Source organism: Squalius cephalus (assembly GCF_949319135.1).
Source record: "Squalius cephalus genome assembly, chromosome: 4".
Lineage (NCBI taxonomy): Eukaryota > Metazoa > Chordata > Actinopteri > Cypriniformes > Leuciscidae > Squalius > Squalius cephalus.
In genome coordinates this window covers 48,603,183-48,625,030 of record NC_137125.1, presented here as the reverse complement: position 1 = coordinate 48,625,030, position 21,848 = coordinate 48,603,183, and the positions used below count along the sequence as shown (strand labels likewise).

Here is a 21,848-nt window from a genome sequence, read left to right as displayed (position 1 = left end):
GAGCTAATTGAAAAAATAATCTGCATCTGTAACTCTAACATGTACAGGCTGCACAACTGTCACTATCAGCAGTGACATCAGACTAGTGAATGGCAGTCACTCCTGTTCTGGACGAGTGGAGGTTCTCTATAATGGAACATGGGGAACAGTGTGTGATGATGGCTGGGATCTGTCAGATGCTGCAGTGGTGTGTAGAGAGATGGGATGTGGGGATGTGATAGAGGCAAAGAGTGTTGCTTATTTCGGACAAGGATCAGGACAGATATGGATGGATGATGTAAACTGCACTGGCACTGAGACTTCACTAAAGAACTGTTGGACAAGTGGATGGGGAATACACAACTGTGGACATCACGAAGATGCTGGAGTCATCTGCAACTGTGAGTTAAAAACATTTATAGTTGAAGGCAGCACAAATTTAATATTGTACTTTTTTTTTTTTTTTAAGAAATGACCCAAGAGAGTTAAATAGAAGAAATTCTAAAGGTCTTTTTCTTTCGAATGCCATATGTCATTGCTCTTTTTCAAGTAAAAGAATGCAAACAAATATGTGTGGGAAAAAACAACAACTTACTTGTGTCTTTATATTATTTGTGTGAATAGTAGCTGTAAGGTTGGTGAATGGCAGTCACTCCTGTTCTGGACGAGTGGAGTTTCTCTATAATGGAATATGGGGAACAGTGTGTGATGATGGCTGGGATCTGTCAGATGCTGCAGTGGTGTGTAGACAGATGGACTGTGGGGATGCGATAGAGGCAAAGAGTGTTGCTTATTTCGGACAAGGATCAGGACAGATATGGATGGATGATGTAAACTGCACTGGCACTGAGACTTCACTAAAGAACTGTAGGACAAACGGATGGGGAATGCACAACTGTGGACATCATGAAGATGCTGGAGTCATCTGCAACTGTGAGTTAAAAACATTTATAGTTGAAGGCAGCACAAATTTAATATTGTACTTTTTTTTTTTTTTAAGAAATGACCCAAGAGAGTTAAATAGAAGAAATCCTAAAGGACTTTTTCTTTCGAATGCCATATGTCATTGCTCTTTTTCAAATAAAAGAATGCAAACAAATATGTGCAGGAAAAAACAACTTACTTGTGTCTTTATATTATTTGTGTTGATAATAGCTGTAAGGTTGGTGAATGGCAGTCACTCCTGTTCTGGACGAGTGGAGGTTTTCCACAATAGACAGTGGGGAACAGTGTGTGATGATGGCTGGGATCTGTCAGATGCTGCAGTGGTGTGTAGAGAGATGGGCTGTGGGAATGTGATAGAGGCTAAAAGAGGTCCTTATTTTGGACAAGGATCAGGACAGATATGGATGGATGATGTTCAATGTGCTGGGAATGAATCCACACTGAAAAACTGTTCATCAAATGGATGGGGAGTAAACAACTGTAGCCATCAACAAGATGCTGGGGTCTTCTGCCAATGTGAGTCAAAAACATTCTTACAATTAAAGTATATAATGATTATAATAATTTAAGGGGAAAAAACAGTTTTGTCTTATTTGCTTATTTGTGTGGATAACAGCTGTTAGATTGGTAATGGGTTCCAGCTCCTGTTCTGGACGAGTGGAGGTTCTCTATAATGGAACATGGGGAACAGTGTGTGATGATGGCTGGGATCTGTCAGATGCTGCAGTGGTGTGTAGACAGATGGGCTGTGGGAATGTGATAGAGGCAAAGAGTGTTGCATATTTTGGACAAGGATCAGGACAAATATGGATGGATGATGTTAAATGTGCTGGGAATGAACCTAAACTGAAAAACTGTTCATCAAATGGATGGGGAGTAAACAACTGTAGCCATCAACAAGATGCTGGAGTCATCTGCCAATGTGAGTCAAAATATTGGTGAAGTATGTACGATTTTTTTTTAATGTAAAAATACATTCTTCTAACCCAGTTTATTGTTCATTGACTACTATTAGAGTATGCCATTCATGGGTTTATCACCCCCAAAAGTGTAAACATTGAGTCCCAAAAGGCACCATCAAAACATTGAGAGCAGTCCGCTCAGGTCCGTCAATAACTTTCTAGCCCTACCTATAGCGAGAGTTTGGGGGGTGTATATTGTAACAGGCTAAGGCAGAGGGTGGGACCATGGCTGACGTGTTACATGGGAAAATACATTAAGTTTCGGGTACAAGACCGCAAGCCAAATTTCGCTGCATTTAGACCTTCAAAGATTAAACGGGTCATGAACACGTCAAAGCAAATGGGACATTGCAATATTACTCGCTAAATTGGACACTACAATGCACCCGTTCAGAAAGGCAAATGTATCAGTTTATAAGGTTTACTTTGATGTGTCCGGTGTAGACAGCCTCAAACAGTTGTGGCGCTTCATGCAAAAAAAATGTGCCCAGTGGATGGGTTTATTATAACAAAGACGCTCGCGTTCGCTGTAGACAGAGTGTTATCCTTCTCAACTGCTTACTCATGACACAAAGCAACACAGCTAAAAGTAAAACCTGAAAAGCTAAAAGTTGAACCCTTTATTTAAAGTAGCCTATATTTACTTGTCGTGATATGAATTCACAAGCACCCATAAGAGCTGTGATTGTGATGTTTGAGTTGAGGGAGGTGCAACCTGTGAAAGGGGTGTTTGCAATTCCACTAGGTGCCACTAGTCTTGCAGAAACTACATTCTTTACCTTTAAATAATGTTTCATGTAAGCAATAAGGTACGAGAGGCTGTGCTGTATTGTGAATACAGTCGTGGCTGAAGGGGTCAAGCAGGCACTCTGCTTCATGTAGTGCCTAACAACGCCCTTCAGCCGTGACTGTAATCATAAGCACGCCTCAAGTTCCTTATTGCTTTTATAAAATGGTTACACTCAATACAAATTTAGAAGCTGAACATGTATGCATTAATATGTTACTTTGTTTAAGTCCATCCTTCCTCCAGAAAAATAGTTCCTGCACAGTGATAGGAAACGGCAAGAGAATGAGCAGCTTTACACATCCATTTCGGCTTAATAGTATTTATTATTTTTATTAAAAGACTCATCTGCATTTATCAAGTTACTCAATGTAATGGGGTCTAAGCATGAAGTACTGGAACTGGCTGTTTAATTTTGTCAGAATTATTTGGTGCCCAAGCAGTGGATTTGTCAGCGCCCCACTGACTCAAGATATTTTTATCTGTAAGGCTTGGTAAGGCACAGTGGCCATTGTTTCATATACTGTGCTGGTAAATATATTTACATGTGCCCTTTGTATGCTTCAGTATTATTTGTTTGTTTGTTGATTCATTGTTATTCATCAGTCATTATTTTTTCAGCTGTTACTGACATCAGCAGCACCGACACAACAGTCAGACCAGAGACAACCTCAGCTGGTAATGTAGTCTGATCCCTCTGGCTCCTCTACAGCCAACCACACTCATTGCCGTATTAGTTTATATTTAAGCATTGCTTTTTTCATTCTGATTGCTATTAATCTAAAATGTGTTTAAAGATTCTATATGTACACATATTTATGTAAGCTCTTTTTTGTCTCCAATGTGTGAACAGATTGTAACAAAACAACGTCAAAAAACAATTTATTATTTCAAATAACAAAATTACAGCGTGTAGACTGATTTTTATGTGACGAGCTTGTGACGTTTCTGCCGGGGAAATCAAAAGGATGTAGGGGAGACCGGGGATGGTTGTAACAGTTTTGACCTTTCTGTCTATATCTTGTAGTACTTTGAAGTCAGTGTGTTCAAAATGTGATCCAAACTAGTTACAAGTGTCTGCTATTAAATGACATAGCTATTATCTTTGCAACACAAACAGAAAATGCATGGTTTAGTTTCAAACACGAGGAGTGAAATGTTACAATTCACCCCATAGTCTGGGTTAGTTGTAACATACCCTGGGGTGAGATGTAACATTATGATATCCACCGGGGTGATATGTAACATAATGAATTAAGGATTTTGACAAAAAATTTTTTTTGAAAGGTTTTTATTCAACACTGACTTTTCAATATAACTGATGTGTGTGTGTCACTCTTAGTCTCAGTGTGTTTGTCACTCTCAGTCATAGTAATTGACCATTATAAATTGATAAAATTATAATAAATAATAAATAAAATAATAATATTAAATTGAATAATAAAATTTAAAATTTAAAATAATAATAATTAATAAAATTGAACACTTGAACATTGTGTGTGTGTGTGTGTGTGTGACTCTGTTGTTACTCTGTCATAGTAATTGACCATAATAAATTGAACTTGAAGACTTGAACATTCTATTTGTGTAAGCATGGTTGTTACTGTCAGTCTATAGTATTGGCCATAATAAAATTTAATGTTTCATTGTTGTTACAACTAACCCAGAGTCTTGTTGTTACAACTAACCCAGAGTCATGTAGCCATGAACTAGCTCACCTTACAGCTAACAGGCAAAACATTAGCACTAACAACTTGCATGGAAAATATCTACACAGACACACAATAAACATAATAAAAGTTTGATGAGTTTAACTACAAAGCAGAAATTCCCATAACAAAAACAAAAAAAGTAAAAAAAGTAACTTTCTTATCTCAAAATAGTTTTTTCCACTCTAACATGTGCTGTGTCTGCCACAGGGCTCTACTTTATCACATGTGGAATAAGAACTAAACTGAGCATGTGCGAAGTGAATCAGGTGATTTGTAACTAGTTCCTGATTGGACAGATTGGAATTGTTACAAATGACCCGTGTTACAACCATCCCCGGTCTCCCCCTAACATTCACATGTGCTCTCTTTTCCCTTCTATGACATGAAACTAATGCTTATGCAATGTTCAATATAATGCAGAAATTTACCATTTACTGTAAGTGTAATGTCAATGTGTCATGCAAAGAAAAAGGAATAATTCAAACTAAAGTCTGTCATAGTCAGATATATAGCCTATAGTGTCAAATATACTTTATATTCAAACTATCATTGTGTAATTTTAGTTACCTCATCTGTCATCATGATGCTGGTGAATTGCAGAGATTGTGCAAACATCACTATGATCAGATGCTTTCTTAACAGCAAATATATTTTCAACTTCTTTTTAGTTCTAAGCAAAGAATGAAAAAACTTAGTATATCAAGGCCTTGAATCACGTTCAGTCTCTTGTGCACGAAGTGCAAGCACAAGCAAAAAGTTGCTGGCTGCAGTTCACTTAACGGCCACCGGTGTCGCTAATAACAAGGGTTTTATTCTACATATAGCCCCGCTGAATTCTTGCTGACATGTAGGCCTAGTTGCTTTATGGGCCGCTCCCTAATGAAGCAACATCATAACAATCTTTAAGTAAGAGAGAAAACACTGACTTTGACTCACATACTGTGGTCTTAACAGAATGTTCAAAATGACTAAAACATGGTACAAATGGATATGAGAACTTTCTGATATTGTTTATTTTCCATAGTTTTGTCTGACCCTGTTGAATTTTCATTTGCAATTCTGCTTTATAATTGTCTTCATGCTGATTTCTATCATTGCAGGTTTAAATATAACACGATGTGATGTAAGTTGAGTTTCTGCATTGTAGATATATTTAAAATATGTGATATTCTATTTATTGTTGATAGTTCTGTGCACAAAGTACATTTTGTTTGCAAAACATGATTAAAATCACAGAGTTGGTTTTATACAGTTTAAAGCTCAATTGTGATTTCAGGGTCAGGCCTCTGGTGGATGTTTTCAAAATCTTCTTGCGCAGATAGAGCACATTACAGCGGAAGGGCAAGGGCTTTCTGTGACTGTAAGTCTTAAATAGAAAAAAGGATACAATAATCAAATATGTGTCGATTGATTGGCAGTTCCCCTTCGTCAGTCACTACTACATATGTCAAGACTGACGAATGGGGATCGCTTGCGAGCCTATCTACTTCGAGTGAAGCTAAACGAGCCAATGCACATTGGCATGCGATAATTGTACATCGCGAGCATATAATGAGCAGAAGGTGCGTTGCATCCTTGTCTTTCGCTTCGGAGCCAGATGGTGTATGCCGTTCCTGTCCCCTCAAAAATCTACTGCTGTGTCTTCGAGTCTCTGCTGAGAAGAATCTCTGATTCCTGGTGGTGGTGTGACGGTGCAGACAGTGAGGGTCGCAATCTCTCCTCGTCTTTCTTCAAAGAGCATAAACAGCTGTTTTCACAGCTTTGTTTGTTCGGTGGGCGTGACGTTGAAAGTGAGTGCTCACACTAGGTTGCATTCCTGGTGTTTAGCCGCGGCTATCTCCCTGTGCATTTCAGCACCTCAGAGCAGTTCTGAAAGAGCTAACATGGCCTGTCTTGCGCTGGGCCGCCCTAAAGGGCCACTACATGGCAAGCACGTACTGGTCCGTACGGACAACACTGCGACCATTGCGTACATCGCCCGCCAAGGTGGTCTACGCTCCCGCCGTACATCCTGCCGACATCTTCTATGGAATCAGAAGTAGATGAGTCAGAAGTCAGAAGTAGTAAAACACTGGCAGATGTTTTACTCCCTGACCGAGGCAACTCTCGGCACAGATGCACTGGCACACAGCTGGACCCGTGGCCTGCGCAAGTATGTGTTTCCCCAGTGAGCCTTCTCGCACAGACACTGTGCAAAGTCAGGGAGGACAAGGAGCAGGTCTTGTTAGTTCCCAGAACTCATGCTCCTCGTGTCAGCACCTCCTTGGCCCATTCCTCTGAGGAAGGACCTGCTTTCTCAGAGACGGGGCACTCTATGTCACCCGCGTCCAGACGTCTGGAAACTCCATGTCTGGTCCCTGGATGGGACGCGGAGGTTCTAGGTGACCTACCCCAGGCGGTGGTAGACACCATCACTTCTGCTAGAGCCCCCTCAACGAGTCGACTCTATGCTCTGAAGTGGAACCTGTTTGTTGAATGGTGTTCTTCCCACCGGGAAGACCCCCGAAGATGTCCAGTCAGAGTCTGCTTTCTTTCCTGCAAGATGGGTTGGAGTGAAGGCTGTCTCCCTCCACCCTCAAAGTGTATGTTGCCGCTATCGCAGCACATCATGATTCAGTTGAAGGTAAGGCACTGGGAAAGTATGACCTGATCGTCAGATTCCTGAAAGGAGCGAGGAGACTGAATCCACCTCGCCCCCCCCTCTATACCCTCTTGGGAACTGTCTCTGGTGCTCAGCGCACTGCAGAGACCTTCCTTTGAACCACTGCAGTCAGCTGAGTTAATGATCCTGTCACTAAAGACAGTGCTCCTGACTGCTCTGGCTTCAGCTTTATCCAATAAGTCACACTGAGTGGGTCTTGCGGAACAGCAGTGACTGACCTTCTCTGCTTAGAGCTCCTACTTTCTGCCCAACACTGCGGTCAGTCCTGAAGGCTCAAGTGGAGCGCTGGAAGGGCCAGCAGCCGTGGCGTTATAGATATCCCCATTCATCAGTGTTGACTTACGTAGTAGTGACTGACAAAGGAGAAGATCTAGGTTACATATGGTAACTCTCGTTCCCCAAGGAGGAAATGGAGACGTAAGTCCCCTCACCACAGTTGCTGAGCTTCTGCTGTACGGCCGAGTCACAGGTCCAGCTCCTCAGCCGAAAAACAAGGATGCGATGCACCTGCTGCTCATTATATGCTTGCGCCACGATGCACAACAGCTGGTGCAATTATCGCATACCAATGTGCACTGGCTCGTTTAGTTTCACTCGGAGTAGATAGGCTCGCAAGTGATCCCCATTCGTCAGTCTTGACTTCCTTCTGCGCTCTCTCCTCGGGGAACAAGGGTTACCATATGTTACCGAGATGTTATGTCTTATTGACTCTCTTGACATTTATAGTAACTGTATTTATCTGATCAATCAATTAGGTTGTGACCAACATTTTGACTATGGTCTTCAATGCATCAGAGAACATTTTAGAGACATCATCATCATCAGCCAACCAAACTGAACTAGCCTCCTCTGGAAACCGCATGTTAAAAATCAGTGAGAAACTCGTATCTACATTGGTGAAGCCGACAAATACAAGTGACAATGTCAGTTTTATTCTTGCTGCTGTAGGTGAGTGGAGAAACAGTTATTGATGAAACTGAGATTATATATGATGTCAGGGACTTCACAGTATATGAGCAGAGAGCAGTGGCGGATCACAGGTGGCAGACAGCAACAATGATAAATGCAGCTACAGTAACTATAATTGAGTATGAGCTACCAATGATTTAACTGAGAACAGAAAAAAACTGCCATTATCTTTTGCTTTTGAAGTCAAATGTCAGTATTTTGGTGCAAATTCATCCGTCATTTGGTAGAACTGTCCTAAAAAAAACACTAATCCTTAAAAATCTTTTTGTTTTGTGAATATTTGCTGCCTTGAGCATAGAGCAATCAACATTCACAAAACATTTAACAAACACTCAAATGATACAAACAGAAAGTCAGTGCAGTTTATGGTAATAATCAACTACAGTATTTGATTTTTATTCATTTTTGTGCCAATTGAATGATTAAATTGGTCTGTCATTAAAAAATTGCAAATAAATTAATATAGCCCATAACTGCTTGTTTGTTTTTAATCAGAGGGACAAGTCTTCATGGTTGGACCAAATGTCACCTTAGATAAAATCCCTCGACTTGACACAACAAATTCTTCTGTGGAGATCGATCTCATTGGGATCGCCAGGAACAACAATGACAGTATTCAAATGTTTTCATTTGATTAAACTTTTTTTTTTAAACGTAGAAAGAGATGTCATACCTTTTTTTAAGTTGTTTTAACAAAGGGTAGCATGTAAGCTTCTGTTTCTGTCACACAGGATCAGCTTCTGTGGCGTTCTTGAGCTACAACAAAATGGAGAATCTACTGAAGCCCGACTTTTTCAACACACCAAATAAAACGAATAAAACGATGATGTCCACTGTGATCTTAGCTACTCTTCCCAAAACCACCAACACTGAACTCACCAAACCAGTCAACTTCACCCTCAAACACATCAGAGTGAGAGACTGAAATGTGTTTTCGTCCAACCCTGACAACATCTAATATTCAGTGTTGTAATATTTCCTGCATGTTCTTTCTTCTTTTTGCAGGAGCTCGACCCCAATGGTTCTCTGTCCTGTGTGTACTGGAATACCAGTGAATGGGTTGTAGATGGTTGTTCTATTTTAAAGACCAACAGCAGCTTCACAGTGTGTTCCTGTGTTCATCTGTCGACATTCGCTCTCATCATGCAATCCCCATTAAATCCGCTCTCATCAAGAGAACAAGTAAAACCTCCTTCAAAGATTGAAACATTGAACGCAATAGCAGAATTCAAATGCAATCTATAGAAAATGGTCAACATTCAAGAAATGCACAGATTTGGTACTCATACTCTGCAATGTTTTCTCAGAGCAACTCACTGCTGGAGCAGTTGAATTTGGTGTGTGTGACCATTGGGCTGGTGTTCTTCAGTTTGGCCCTGTTGACCTTTGCCCTTTGTCAGTGGAGTCCTGGAGTGAATAATGTGGCTCGAGTCAACATCTGCATAACTCTACTGTTGGCTCACCTTCTGTTCCTGCTCACACAGCAGTTCCTGAGCCTCATACGCCCTGATCAGGTGAGAATGATAGAGCCCAACAGCTCTACACACCCTCACTGAGAACCATCATAACCGCCTCTCATGGTCTCCAGGTGCTGTGTGCCGTGATATCAGGTGTTCTGCACTTCCTCTTTCTCTCTGGCTTTGTGTGGATGTTCATTGAAGCTGTGCTGCTCTTCATCTGTGTGACGAACCTATCACGGATCAGCTCCAAAAAGAGGGAGGTGCTTAGCAATGGATTCCTGTGTGTGATTGGATATACGGTTTCTCTGGTTGTGGTGAGCGTGTCTGTAGGGCTGGTTCCGGAAGGCTACGGCAGCGAACAGTGAGTTGTTGTTGTTGTTGCTAGCTTATTTTTTAGTTTATTTGTTTTGAATGAAAATAAAGCAGCTTATGACATTTCTACTATCTGATAAAAATACATTATTACACGAGCTGTAAGAACGTCACAGACGAGATTCAAATATTAATATTTTAATAGTCAAAACTAAATTCATTCAGTTATTATAATTGTGTTTTCCTCTAAACAGCTGTTGGATTAAAATGGATAAAGGTTTTATCTGGAGTTTTCTGGGTCCTGTTAGTGTCATACTAGCAGTAAGCACATTTTTTTATTTCACATGATTTTATTTTAGATTAAAGAGAATTTAAAAATATATAATTTTACTTTTCTACTTTTCAGTTGAACATGATTCTCTTCATCAGCATCATCATCAGACTGAGCTCAACTCTCCAAAATCTGAATGCAGAAATTTCACAGATGAAACAAACCAAGTATAAAACATTCAGATTTGAACACTTCAGAGAAAATATAAATATATATTCAATAGTGACACATTAACTTCTACTTTCTCTGCAGGATTATGGCATTTAAAACACTGGCTCAGTTTGTGGTTCTTGGTTGCTCCTGGATTCTGGGTTTCTTCATTAATGGCAGTAAAGAGCTGGAGATCACCTTCCTGATCTTAAACTCCCAGCAGGGAACCTTCATCTTCCTGATCTATTGTATCCTGAATATTGAGGTCAGACATCACTCAATTGTTCAAATGAGCCAAGAATCTTCAAACTGTCAAAAAATTATTTAAAAAAAAAACATACAGTAGAATGTCTCCAAGCTTGAAAACTGTACTTCAAACTTTTAGGCCCGGCTTTCTCAAGCTGTTTTCTATTTTGTCCTCAGTAATGATTTCAGCCATTGGATCATTCTGCTCCATAGGAAAAACATTTCACGTTTTGTCTCCAAAACAGTATATGGAGGAAAAGTAAAGCATCAGCATTTACTTCTGAAAATGCAAATCTATTCTCTGAAAAGATTTGTTTTCCCTTTTCTTTTGTGCATGTTTACAATTTGCAAAGTTACAAAGCTCATAGTATCTCACAAAACAGATTTATTCTATCTAACAGAGAACTCGAAACCTGCCTAAAACACCTCGATCGAAGTCCAGATATTACTTCCTCAAACGTCTACGTCACAATATGAAACATTAGCATAATGCCTGGCCAAAAGCAAACGCAAAGAAAGAAGGGGATGCTTTTTGAATTGTAATGTTGTCGTCATGTCGTGGTGTGTTTGGATGCAAAGGCAAAACCAAAACCGCTCTGTTTGGCCTTATGAAAACAGAGGTTAAGAAGGAATCAGAGGTTAAGATTTATTTATAAAGCTGAGCAGTACAACCCAAAAGTTTGCTTGTTCAATGCACATTTTACAGAGGATAGCTTTCTGAACTTTTACAATAGTGTCTTATAACTCCTTTAAAACTAATTTTCTTGGTTCATGAGTTCATTAATGTCTATCATACTAGTTCATACTAGCAGTAAGCACATTTCTTATTTCTCATGATTTTAATTTATATTAAAGTGAACTTAAGGTGCTTAATTATTATTTTTCTACTTTTCAGTTAAACATGGTTAACTGGTTAAATTGATCTCATCTCATCTCATTCTTGCCCAGGTCAGGCAGCAGTACAGAAAGTGTTTCAGACGTCTTTGCTGTGGACTCACACAACACTGAGGACTACAGCATCATGTTTAGGAGATAAAAAGCATATTTTTACAGATTCCGCAAAATAAACAAACGTCAATATTTGCAGCTAAATGCATTATATAATAAATAAATATAAGGCAAAAAGTGTGTATTTTATTGCTTCAATATTTTAATTGCTTTTTATCACCAATCAGTTATGGCGGTATTATCAAGGTTTGAGGCTAATGGATAAGACATGAGCTAAAGAAGTGTCACGGGTAGTTGAGGTAAACAGATGAAAATGAAGAGGGGGTTTCCAACGCAAAGCTTTACATACAACAGTCCAAATGACAGGCAAACAGGATGACACGCACACGCAACCACAACATACACACCCCCACCCACACACACACAGTGCTGTATAATGCATAATGCATCATCGATACGCAACAATATTGTTTTTTAAACAAAACCATTAACAAACATCTATACATTTTAAAGCAACTCATTCTCCCCTTGACAACATACACTTCCTTTTTGAACACACAGTTGATTGACAACTCCATTCTACAACCAATTAAAATTCTGAAAAATTCAGGTGGTGACATCACATTTACATTTAATCTGTATAGTGGTATTTATTTAAATTCATTTAAATTTAAAGATAAATGTTCAACATCAACTTTATTAGCTCCATCAACTGAAATAGTCTGAAATACAACTGCTATTTCAAAGTTTTCGGCAAAACATTTTCTGCTAAACAGCAATAAATCTTACAATGATTCTCCATTTCTTCATTGGGTGATGAAATAAAACGATGGCATCCAAAGGATAAAAACCTGTAAGTAAACAGCAGTACTACTTTATTTGTAAAAATAGAAACAAAAGTTTTGACTTGTTGATTTTGGTCACAAAATGCAGCATTAAAATGCAGTTTGTTACTTTAGAAGTGAATAATTTCCCCAATACTGCTGTATAGTAATGACTTTCCAAAGTAAAAAAAAACTCCCATAGACACAGGCTCATTGTTAGGTCTTATCTTCTAAACAAAATAGGCCATACATCATGCAAACTGCTGTATCTTGGTTTTATGGGGCAAACCACGTGTTAACGGATGAAATTTGTCTAACAAATATATTTGTTTTTAAATCAGCTGATAAAACATAGCCATGTCTACAGCACTTTTCAAAAAGACTGGCTCAATCGAAGATGAAGAAGAGAACCATTTAGCAGATACAGTATTAATAACATCATATTTTATATGTTTGCAAATTTAATTACTGTTTTTTTTTTATTTTGTGATATATTTTATACAGCTGGCTATGCTCATATAGATAATAGATTAGAGGGGTTATTGTTAAAATGTCTTTACTTTGGCCAATATACACACTGTACTGTACTGTATATTTGATTACAATATTACAATACAATTAGAAACACTCAATTAGACAATTGTCTCATAATAAATATTTTGAAAAAACAGCAATTATTTAAAATGTTGTATCATTTTTTTTGTCTGTAACATTAATTTCCTAACACATAAAATTATTTAAATGTTCTTCATGAAACCTTTATTTTTAAGAGCGTAAGCCATAGATTTAACTACTAACATTTTCATTTTTGGATTATGCTATTATTGATACAGGATAAAATCAAGTTACACTTTATTTCGATGGTCCACTTTAGACATTCTACGAACTATAATTTTGATTAGAAATCATCAAATTTTTAATTTTATGCTGGGTACACACCAAAAGATTTTTTACATCTTATAAGATTTTCAAAATGTGATAGACCACAAACATGAGGACAAAAAATCCTAGATTTAAGCATTTTGCTCCTATAGTGTGTGGTGTGCCATGATGTGACAAAGACAGCACACCACACACAAACAGATTTTCAACCAGATTCTCGACTGTGAACACAGGAAATCTCACAAAAGCTCGCAAGACTTCAGAATAAGCATGTCGGATGATATGCAGGAAGAAATTATGATGATAGTGTTTGATGAATGATTTTCACAGAAAATTCACATAAAAAAAAACAAAAAAAAACAAAAAACAAAAACATTGTACCCACCATTATATATAACCTTTTATACAGAAATATATTCATTCTTTATTGTCTTAATTTATTCTTTATTGTATTTATTTTCTCTTTAGAAAAAGTTAGCCTATTTAATCCCTCACTGAACCCTTAGCCTATAACACTCAGCTTCCTGCGTGTGTGCGTGTGTGTGTGTGTGTGTGTGTGTGAGAATGACCGTCTTCCATCATCTCACTTTCTGATTGGATATTGTTTCGCTTCACGTGATAATCTCCAGAACGTTCGCACGTTTGTCCTCGGGGTTCCCCCCACACATCAGGATTTCTGATCGTAAATATTAAACATGTTTAATATTTACGATTCGCGATCGGGGCGGCTCCGACGTTCTTCCGAGCAGGTTCGGACACTCTTAACACACCTCACACCAAGGGAAAATCTGATAAGATAATCTGTTGAACCATCAAGATAATCGGGGCATAGCTAGGATTGTCGGAAGGGGGGAAATCGGCCCAAAATCAGCCCGATTATCTTTTGGTGTGTACCCAGCATTAGTAGACTGTTAGGTTAGGGATATGTTGTTAGGGTTCTGGTTAGTAGAATAAGTTAACATGTAGTAAAGATACTTATATTCAGTAGAATGTCTGTTGGTGACCATCAAAATAAAGTGTTAGCATATATTAAGCAGACAGTCTACTAATACTCTAATGACTGCTAGTTGACATACAGTACCAGTCAAAAGTTTGGAAACATTACTATTTTTAATGTTTTTGAAAGAAGTCTCTTATGCTCATCAAGTCTGCAGTTAAAAAACAAAAAACAAACAAACAAAAAAAACAGTAATATTATGAAATATTATTACAATTTAAAATAATGGTTCTCTTTTTTAATATACTTTAAAATGTAATTTATTTTTGTGATGCAAAGCTGAATTTTCATCAGCAAGTACTCCAGTCTTTGGTGTCTTATGATCCTTCAGAAATCATTCTAATATGCTGATTTATGATCAATGTTGGAAACAGTTGTGTTGCTTAATATTTTTTTTATAACCTGAGATACTTTTTTCAGGATTATTTGATGAATAAAAAGTTAAAAGAACTGTTTTTATTTAGAATAGAAATCTTTTGTAACAATATACACTACCGTTCAAAAGTCTGGGAACAATAACTATTTTTTTTAAAGAAATTAGTACTTTAATTCAACAAGAATGCGTTAAATTGATAAAAGGTGATGGTAACGATTTATATTGTTAGAAATGTTTTTATTTTGAATAAATGCTGTTTTTATGAATAAATGCTGTTAACGTTTTACTCATCAATGAATCATGAAAAAAGTATTCCAAAAAAATATATTAAACAGCACAACTGTTTCCATCATTGATAATAACTGAGTATCAAATAATCATATTAGAATGATTTCTGAAGGATCATAAGACACCAAAGACTGGAGTACTTGCTGATGAAAATTCAGCTTTGCATCACAAAAATAAATTACATTTTAAAATATATTAAAAAAGAGAACCATTATTTTAAATTGTAATAATATTTCATAATATTACTGTTTTTTTTTTTTTTTTTTTTTTTTTTTTTTTTTTAACTGCAGGCTTGATGAGCATAAGAGACTTCTTTCAAAAACATTAAAAATAGTAATGTTTCCAAACTTTTGACTGGTACTGTAGTTGCAAAGTTACTTATAGTTAGTAGACTGTCTAAAGTGGACCATCGAAATAAAGTATAACCTAAAATCATCATGTTACATATTTACATGTATGACTGTTTGAACGAACCACACATATTATGGTCATAATTTGCATTCAGTTGCTTGGCTACACAGTGTAAAATGTGTGTTAAAATGTTATAGATTAAATACAGTAGATTGATATTATTATTAATTGAGAAAGCAAGACAAAGCAATAACGTTTTGTGTGAGGATTCAACATGAATAATATATCATTTCTATTATATTTCTAGACACTATGCTGTGGTTCATGCAATTCTTTCTGCTTCTGGGTAAGAGAACTCATAATACACATTGAAACAAATCTTGGTCACTGGTACATTTTTAGCACAGTGAAAGCTTAAATTTCTCAGAACTATTAATTCAATTTTTTTAACTATTTAATAGCCTAATGAAATTTGGATCTTTGACTCTTTAGCATGTATAGGTTATACAATTGCCACTAGTACAGATGAAATCAGGTTGGTGAATGGAGACAAATCCTGTTCTGGACGAGTGGAGGTTCTCTATAATGGAATATGGGGAACAGTGTGTGATGATTACTGGGATCTGTCAGATGCTGCAGTGGTGTGTAGAGAGATGGGCTGTGGGGATGTGATAGAGGCAAAGAGTGGTGCTTATTTTGGACAAGGATCAGGACAGATATGGATGGATGATGTAAACTGTATTGGCACTGAGACCTCACTAAAGAACTGTTGGACAAGTGGATGGGGAAGACATGACTGTGGACATCATGAAGATGCTGGAGTCATCTGCAAATGTGAGTTAAAAACATTTATAGCTGAAGGCAGCACAAATTTAATATTGTACATTTTCTTTTTTAAGAAATGACCCAAGAGAGTTAAATAGAAGAAATCCTAAAGGTCTTTTTCTTTCGAATGCCATATGTCATTGCTCTTTTTCAAATAAAAGAATGCAAACAAATATGTGCGGGAAAAAACAACTTACTTGTGTCTTTATATTATTTGTGTGGATAATAGCTGTAAGGTTGGTGAATGGAGACAACTCCTGTTCTGGACGAGTGGAGGTTCTCTATAATGGAACATGGGGAACAGTGTGTGATGATGGCTGGGATCTGTCAGATGCTGCAGTGGTGTGTAGAGAGATGGGCTGTGGGGATGCGATAGAGGCAAAGAGTGAAGCTTATTTTGGACAAGGATCAGGACAGATATGGATGGATGATGTAAACTGCACTGGCACTGAGACTTCACTGAAGAACTGTAGGACAAGTGGATGGGGAAGACATAACTGTGGACATCATGACGATGCTGGAGTCATCTGCAACTGTGAGTTAAAAACATTTATAGTTGAAGGCAGCACAAATTTAATATTGTACATTTTCTTTTTTAAGAAATGACCCAAGAGAGTTAAATAGAAGAAATCCTAAAGGTCTTTTTCTTTCGAATGCCATATGCCATTGCTCTTTTTCAAATAAAAGAATGCAAACAAATATGTGCAGGGAAAAAACAACTTACTTGTGTCTTTATATTATTTGTGTGGATAGTATCTGTAAGGTTGGTGAATGGAGGCAACTCCTGTTCTGGACGAGTGGAGGTTCTCTATAATGGAATATGGGGAACAGTGTGTGATGATTACTGGGATCTGTCAGATGCTGCAGTGGTGTGTAGAGAGATGGGCTGTGGGAATGTGATAGAGGCAAAGAGTAAAGCTTATTTTGGACAAGGATCAGGACAGATATGGATGGATAATGTAAACTGCATTGGCACTGAGACTTCACTAAAGAACTGTAGGACAAGCGGATGGAGAAGACACAACTGTGGACATCATGATGATGCTGGAGTCATCTGCAACTGTGAGTTAAAAACATTTATTGTTGAAGGCAGCACAAATTTAAAGGTGCTCTAAGTGATGTTGGGTGACGGGTGACAAACAAAACGGAGACTAGCTCCACCCTCCCTCCACCTGATCCCGTCCCCTCCCCCTCACTTTCGTGCTTCCTGAAACAGTCATGATGAACCATTTAGAAAAAACTAACTGGATTTACCTGTCCAGCAAAAACAGAGCCACCTGAATGTCGGATTGGAAGCCCTTCTGCCGGCAGAGTTCTCGCCACCTTTTGAACGCTTTTCCGATATAAATTCGGGACTTCGCGTTCCTTCTCCTTTTCCCTATTCTTTGTTATTTGTTAATCGGAATGTCGTCTCTTTGGTCGTGTGTCGGCCATATCAAAATTCTCAAGACTATACAATTTTAATGTTAGTCGTTGTTAGGACATCTCTCCTCTAGCTAACTTCCCTCTTCATGCTTCTCTCTCCTCCACTCCCCACACACCCCCCTTCATGTGCATGCACACTAAACCCCCAACCCCAAATCATTCTTGTCAGTTATTGGCTGGAACACTGTTTGTTATGTTCCATGGCCAAGGCTGGGCCAGTTTGTTTTTCTTGCCGTTTGTGGAGCCTGGGCTGTCTACAGAGACCGAGTTTTTTTTACAGTGTGTTCAGGGGACAGTCAGCTAGATAGTCAGTAGAGGTTTGCTGGATGTGACAAAAAATATTTCAGCCTAAAAAACATGTGACATCGCTTAGAGCACCTTTAATATTGTACATTTTCTTTTTTTAAGAAATGAAAGAAATAGAAGAAATCCTAAAGGTCTTTTTCTTTCGAATGCCATATGTCATTGCTTTTTTTCAAATAAAAGAATGCAAGCAAATATGTGCAGAAAAAAACAACAACTTACTTGTGTCTTTATATTATTTGTGTGGATAATCTTACTTGTGTCTTTATATTATTTGTGTGGATAATAGCTGTAAGGTTGGTGAATGGCAGTCACTCCTGTTCTGGACGAGTGAAGGTTCTCTATAATGGAACATGGGGAACAGTGTGTGATGATGGCTGGGATCTGTCAGATGCTGCAGTGGTGTGTAGAGAGATGGGATGTGGGGATGTGATAGAAGCTAAAAGAGGTCCTTATTTTGGACAAGGATCAGGACAGATATGGATGGATGATGTTAAATGTGCTGGGAATGAATCTACACTGAAAAACTGTTCATCAAATGGATGGGGAGTAAACAACTGTAGCCATAAACAAGATGCTGGAGTCATCTGCCAATGTGAGTCAAAAACATTCTTACAATTAAAGTATATAATGATTATAATAATTTTAGGGGAAAAAACTATTTTGTCTTATTTGTGTAAAAACAGCTGTTAGATTGGTAATGGGTGACAACTCCTGTTCTGGACGAGTGGAAGTTCTCTATAATGGAATATGGGGAACAGTGTGTGATGATGGCTGGGATCTGTCAGATGCTGCAGTGGTGTGTCGAGAGATGGGCTGTGGGGATGTGATAGAGGCAAAGAGTTTTGCTTATTTCGGACAAGGACCAGGACAGATATGGATGGATGATGTAAATTGCACTGGCACTGAGTCCTCACTAAAGAACTGTAGGACAAACGGATGGGGAATACACAACTGTGTACATTATGAAGATGCTGGAGTCATCTGCAACTGTGAGTTAAAAACATTTATAGTTGAAGGCAGCACAAATTTAATATTGTACATTTTCTTTTTTAAGAAATGACCCAAGAGAGTTAAATAGAAGAAATCCTAAAGGTCTTTTTCTTTCGAATGCCATATGTCATTGCTCTTTTTCAAATAAAAGAATGCAAACAAATATGTGCAGGGAAAAAAACAACTTACTTGTGTCTTTATATTATTTGTGTGGATAATAGCTGTAAGGTTGGTGAATGGCAGTCACTCCTGTTCTGGACGAGTGGAGGTTCTCTATAATGGAACATGGGGAACAGTGTGTGATGATGGCTGGGATCTGTCAGATGCTGCAGTGGTGTGTAGAGAGGTGGGCTGTGGGAATGTGATAGAGGCTAAAAGAGGTCCTTATTTTGGACAAGGATCAGGACAGATATGGATGGATGATGTTAAATGTGCTGGGAATGAATCCACTCTGAAAAACTGTTCATCAAATGGATGGGGAGTAAACAACTGTAGCCATCAACAAGATGCTGGAGTCATCTGCCAATGTGAGTCAAAAACATGAATAAAAATGAGACCACTTATGCCAGGTTCAGACTACATGATATCGTCCAATTTTGGCAGCCCGAGGGTGTCGTGGTAATTAGTAAACGACAATGGTCAACTATACTCATAAAGTGATATTTTTAGAGGTGCTTCAGCAACCTGGTGAGCACTGGGACTAGCATTAAGCTAACATGATGCTTCAGTGGCTATTTCCGCATTCTCGATGACATCACACACATTATGTGTTAATGTCATATTATGTTAAAGATGGCAAGCAATGATTGGTCGGGAAGCAACGTGTAGTTTGACAACAAGAATTTAGGAGTCAAAATTGCATAATCTGACAGTGACTATCGTAATAGATAAAAATATTGTGTAGTCTGAACCTGGCATTACACTGTACCATCCAGAACATTACTAGTCCTTGTTTAAAAATCAAACTAATGTAACATTAATCCTTATTGTCTTTGAAAGATGACAATTTATCTTCAAGAACTGCAAAAACAAACTCAACAACAGAAGTGAAGTCTGCTGCTGCTGTTTCTGCCACCAGTTCTCTAAGAAACAACTCTTTCGTCTCTTGTACGTGAAAATTTACCTCTTTTGAACAATGTGCAAACCTTTCAACATTTTTCCAGCGATTTTTAAACATCTTGCAACATGTTTTTACCATATTTGAGACGTGTGTTGAACTAAGCAGTTACTATAGAAACAAACAGAGCTTGACTTTAACACCCATGCCTGGCAAATGCGGGTGGATTTCAGCAGTGGCGTATAACGCAGTCTAGCCACTATGACGGGTTGAATTTTATATATAATATGTACATTTTTCAATTGTAATTTGTAGTCTTTTAAAAAGGCATCTGAAATAATAAACTAAGTGCAATGTAGTGTTGTCAAAAATATAGATTTTTCCATACATAATCGATACTGAAATATCTGAAATGCTTCTATACTCATTTTCTGCAGAATAGATATACAATACCAATATTGACACAAAAACCCGCCTCGCTTCACTCACTCGTTTAATTTGCTCCGGATAAAAATAGTTTATTTCTGCACATAATTGTTTGTACTCACTCCTGCAGATTTTGTGCTCACACCTAAGTGCGCGCACATAAAGCCGCCTTTCAGTAAACTGAGTTCTTTTTCGCTGTTTATTGCGCTTAAACAGTCAAATACACACAAAACAATGTCAAAATGCCGTCTTGGCGAGTAATCGCAAAAACACAGTCAGTTATGTTAAGTGAATGTAAACAGTTGAGAAAGAAAACACACGTGTAACAGTATAATGGATTCGTGCATCAGGTCTTAAAGTGACAGCAGCCTAATATACCTACTGCCAAATTATGAGAAAATATTTAAAAAATCTATATGTCAGTTTTCCCACATGGTATATCGATGTCAAAATTGTGGCCAGTGAAAATGCTGACTGGCTAGTAATTTTGGAAAACCATTTGCCACAGTGGCTGGTGAACAAAAAAGTTAATGTCAAGCCCTGGAAACAAATATATTAAATAATTAGCAAAGAACAAAATATTAATATTTCCTTATTATAATATCATAATAAAATGACAGAGATTCAGTTTCATGTCTATTTCAGATCACTTTACCTATATCAGCGAGTCAAAAAGCTGGATTGACGCACTAGGATACTGCAGAATTCACCACCAGACTTTGGTGCACATTTTAAACGCCACAGCGCAAGAGTACATCACACAGATGCTGCAGAGTAAAGACATCCCCAATGGAGTGTGGATCGGGCTTGAACGGAGTATGCTCTTTACTTGTTCGCCCTGGCTGTGGACTGGTGGGCCATATGTGGACTATGCATCATGGCATCAAACCTTTCCAGTGGACCTAGGGAGCAGGTTTTGTGGAAAACTTCTTACAGACGAACAGAACATGTTTGGATGGGTGGATGCTTGCTGCCATGAGCAACTTCCTTTTATTTGTCAGGTCAGTGTGTTATTGGCTTTTTCACTGCATGCATGCATTATTGTGCTTTTGATCATAAATAATTGTGTGTACAGTTTTCATATTTAATGTTGTGTCCATCTTTAACTGAATGCTCAATACAGGTTAAATTCTACAAGTGTCTTTAAGAGTGAATGGAGCCTAAAATAACTCTCTTTTGTCATGTCTCATCAGGGATGAAACACTAGGCGGAGCTGTTTACAAGTCTGGAGTCGTTTGCTGATGATCACAGAAATTGAGTCATGATGCTTTGATAAGCAAATTTTGTTTTGATTTTAAACAAGTTATATTAATATGCAGCCCTGTTTGGTGGTGTGGACTTACATTTGCTTTACAAAATAAAACATTTCTCTGTTTGTATTATCTCTTAAATCTTTAATAATGCATGCAATGATTTTTAAACCAGCCTTTATGCATGGCTGATGGAAAGCTGCTTAAATATATATTTGAATCTACGTGAAAATGTGAATCTTCTTTCTTTGTTTTGTCATAGTTTATACAGTTTATGATCTATATCATTTTATTAAAGTAAAAGTTAGTTCTGTGTGCCCATAAGTTTATTATTTGAGATTGTGCTTATTTCTTTCAAAGGTTTTTCATTCATGTGTTTTCTTTTCCT

General features: G+C 37.8%; 3 protein-coding genes and 1 long non-coding RNA gene across 4 annotated transcripts in view; 3 read left to right on the top strand and 1 right to left on the bottom strand.

Moving 5' to 3' along the window:
• LOC307156903 overlaps positions 1–21,848 on the bottom strand; it is a 62,224-nt gene that overhangs the window by 1,658 nt on the left and 38,718 nt on the right. The gene's annotated exons all lie outside the window — the stretch shown is intronic.
• Positions 610–21,417, top strand: LOC307157030 (scavenger receptor cysteine-rich domain-containing protein DMBT1-like; the record flags this gene model as incomplete). The annotated part of the gene is made up of 14 exons (XM_079868775.1): positions 610–912; positions 1,135–1,440; positions 1,541–1,846; positions 3,295–3,351; positions 5,486–5,508; positions 5,662–5,745; positions 6,240–6,423; positions 16,236–16,541; positions 16,760–17,068; positions 18,024–18,329; positions 18,421–18,726; positions 18,949–19,254; positions 20,856–21,026; positions 21,404–21,417. Exons 1-14 carry the CDS (start codon positions 732–734, stop codon positions 21,415–21,417), a joined length of 2,859 nt encoding a protein of 952 aa, XP_079724901.1. The 5' UTR covers positions 610–731.
• On the top strand, positions 7,809–11,643 carry LOC307156885 (adhesion G protein-coupled receptor E3-like). Its single transcript, XM_079868587.1, has 10 exons — positions 7,809–7,995; positions 8,512–8,628; positions 8,748–8,929; positions 9,022–9,198; positions 9,324–9,530; positions 9,605–9,837; positions 10,043–10,109; positions 10,195–10,286; positions 10,372–10,534; positions 11,464–11,643. The coding sequence occupies exons 1-10, from the start codon at positions 7,824–7,826 to the stop codon at positions 11,521–11,523; spliced, it is 1,470 nt and encodes a 489-aa protein (XP_079724713.1). The 5' UTR covers positions 7,809–7,823; the 3' UTR covers positions 11,524–11,643.
• On the top strand, positions 15,835–21,417 carry LOC307157031 (scavenger receptor cysteine-rich domain-containing protein DMBT1-like; the record flags this gene model as incomplete). The annotated part of the gene is made up of 8 exons (XM_079868776.1): positions 15,835–16,015; positions 16,236–16,541; positions 16,760–17,068; positions 18,024–18,329; positions 18,421–18,726; positions 18,949–19,254; positions 20,856–21,026; positions 21,404–21,417. 8 exons carry the CDS (start codon positions 15,835–15,837, stop codon positions 21,415–21,417), a joined length of 1,899 nt encoding a protein of 632 aa, XP_079724902.1.

Coding starts and splice junctions, on each gene's coding strand:
- LOC307156885 (XM_079868587.1), top strand. CDS start 7,824: ATGGTCTTCAATGCATCAGAGAACATTTTAGAGACATCATCATCATCA. Junction 7,996..8,511: donor TTTTATTCTTGCTGCTGTAG/GTGAGTGGAGAA, acceptor GTTTTTAATCAG/AGGGACAAGTCTTCATGGTT. Junction 9,199..9,323: donor CGCTCTCATCAAGAGAACAA/GTAAAACCTCCT, acceptor ATGTTTTCTCAG/AGCAACTCACTGCTGGAGCA.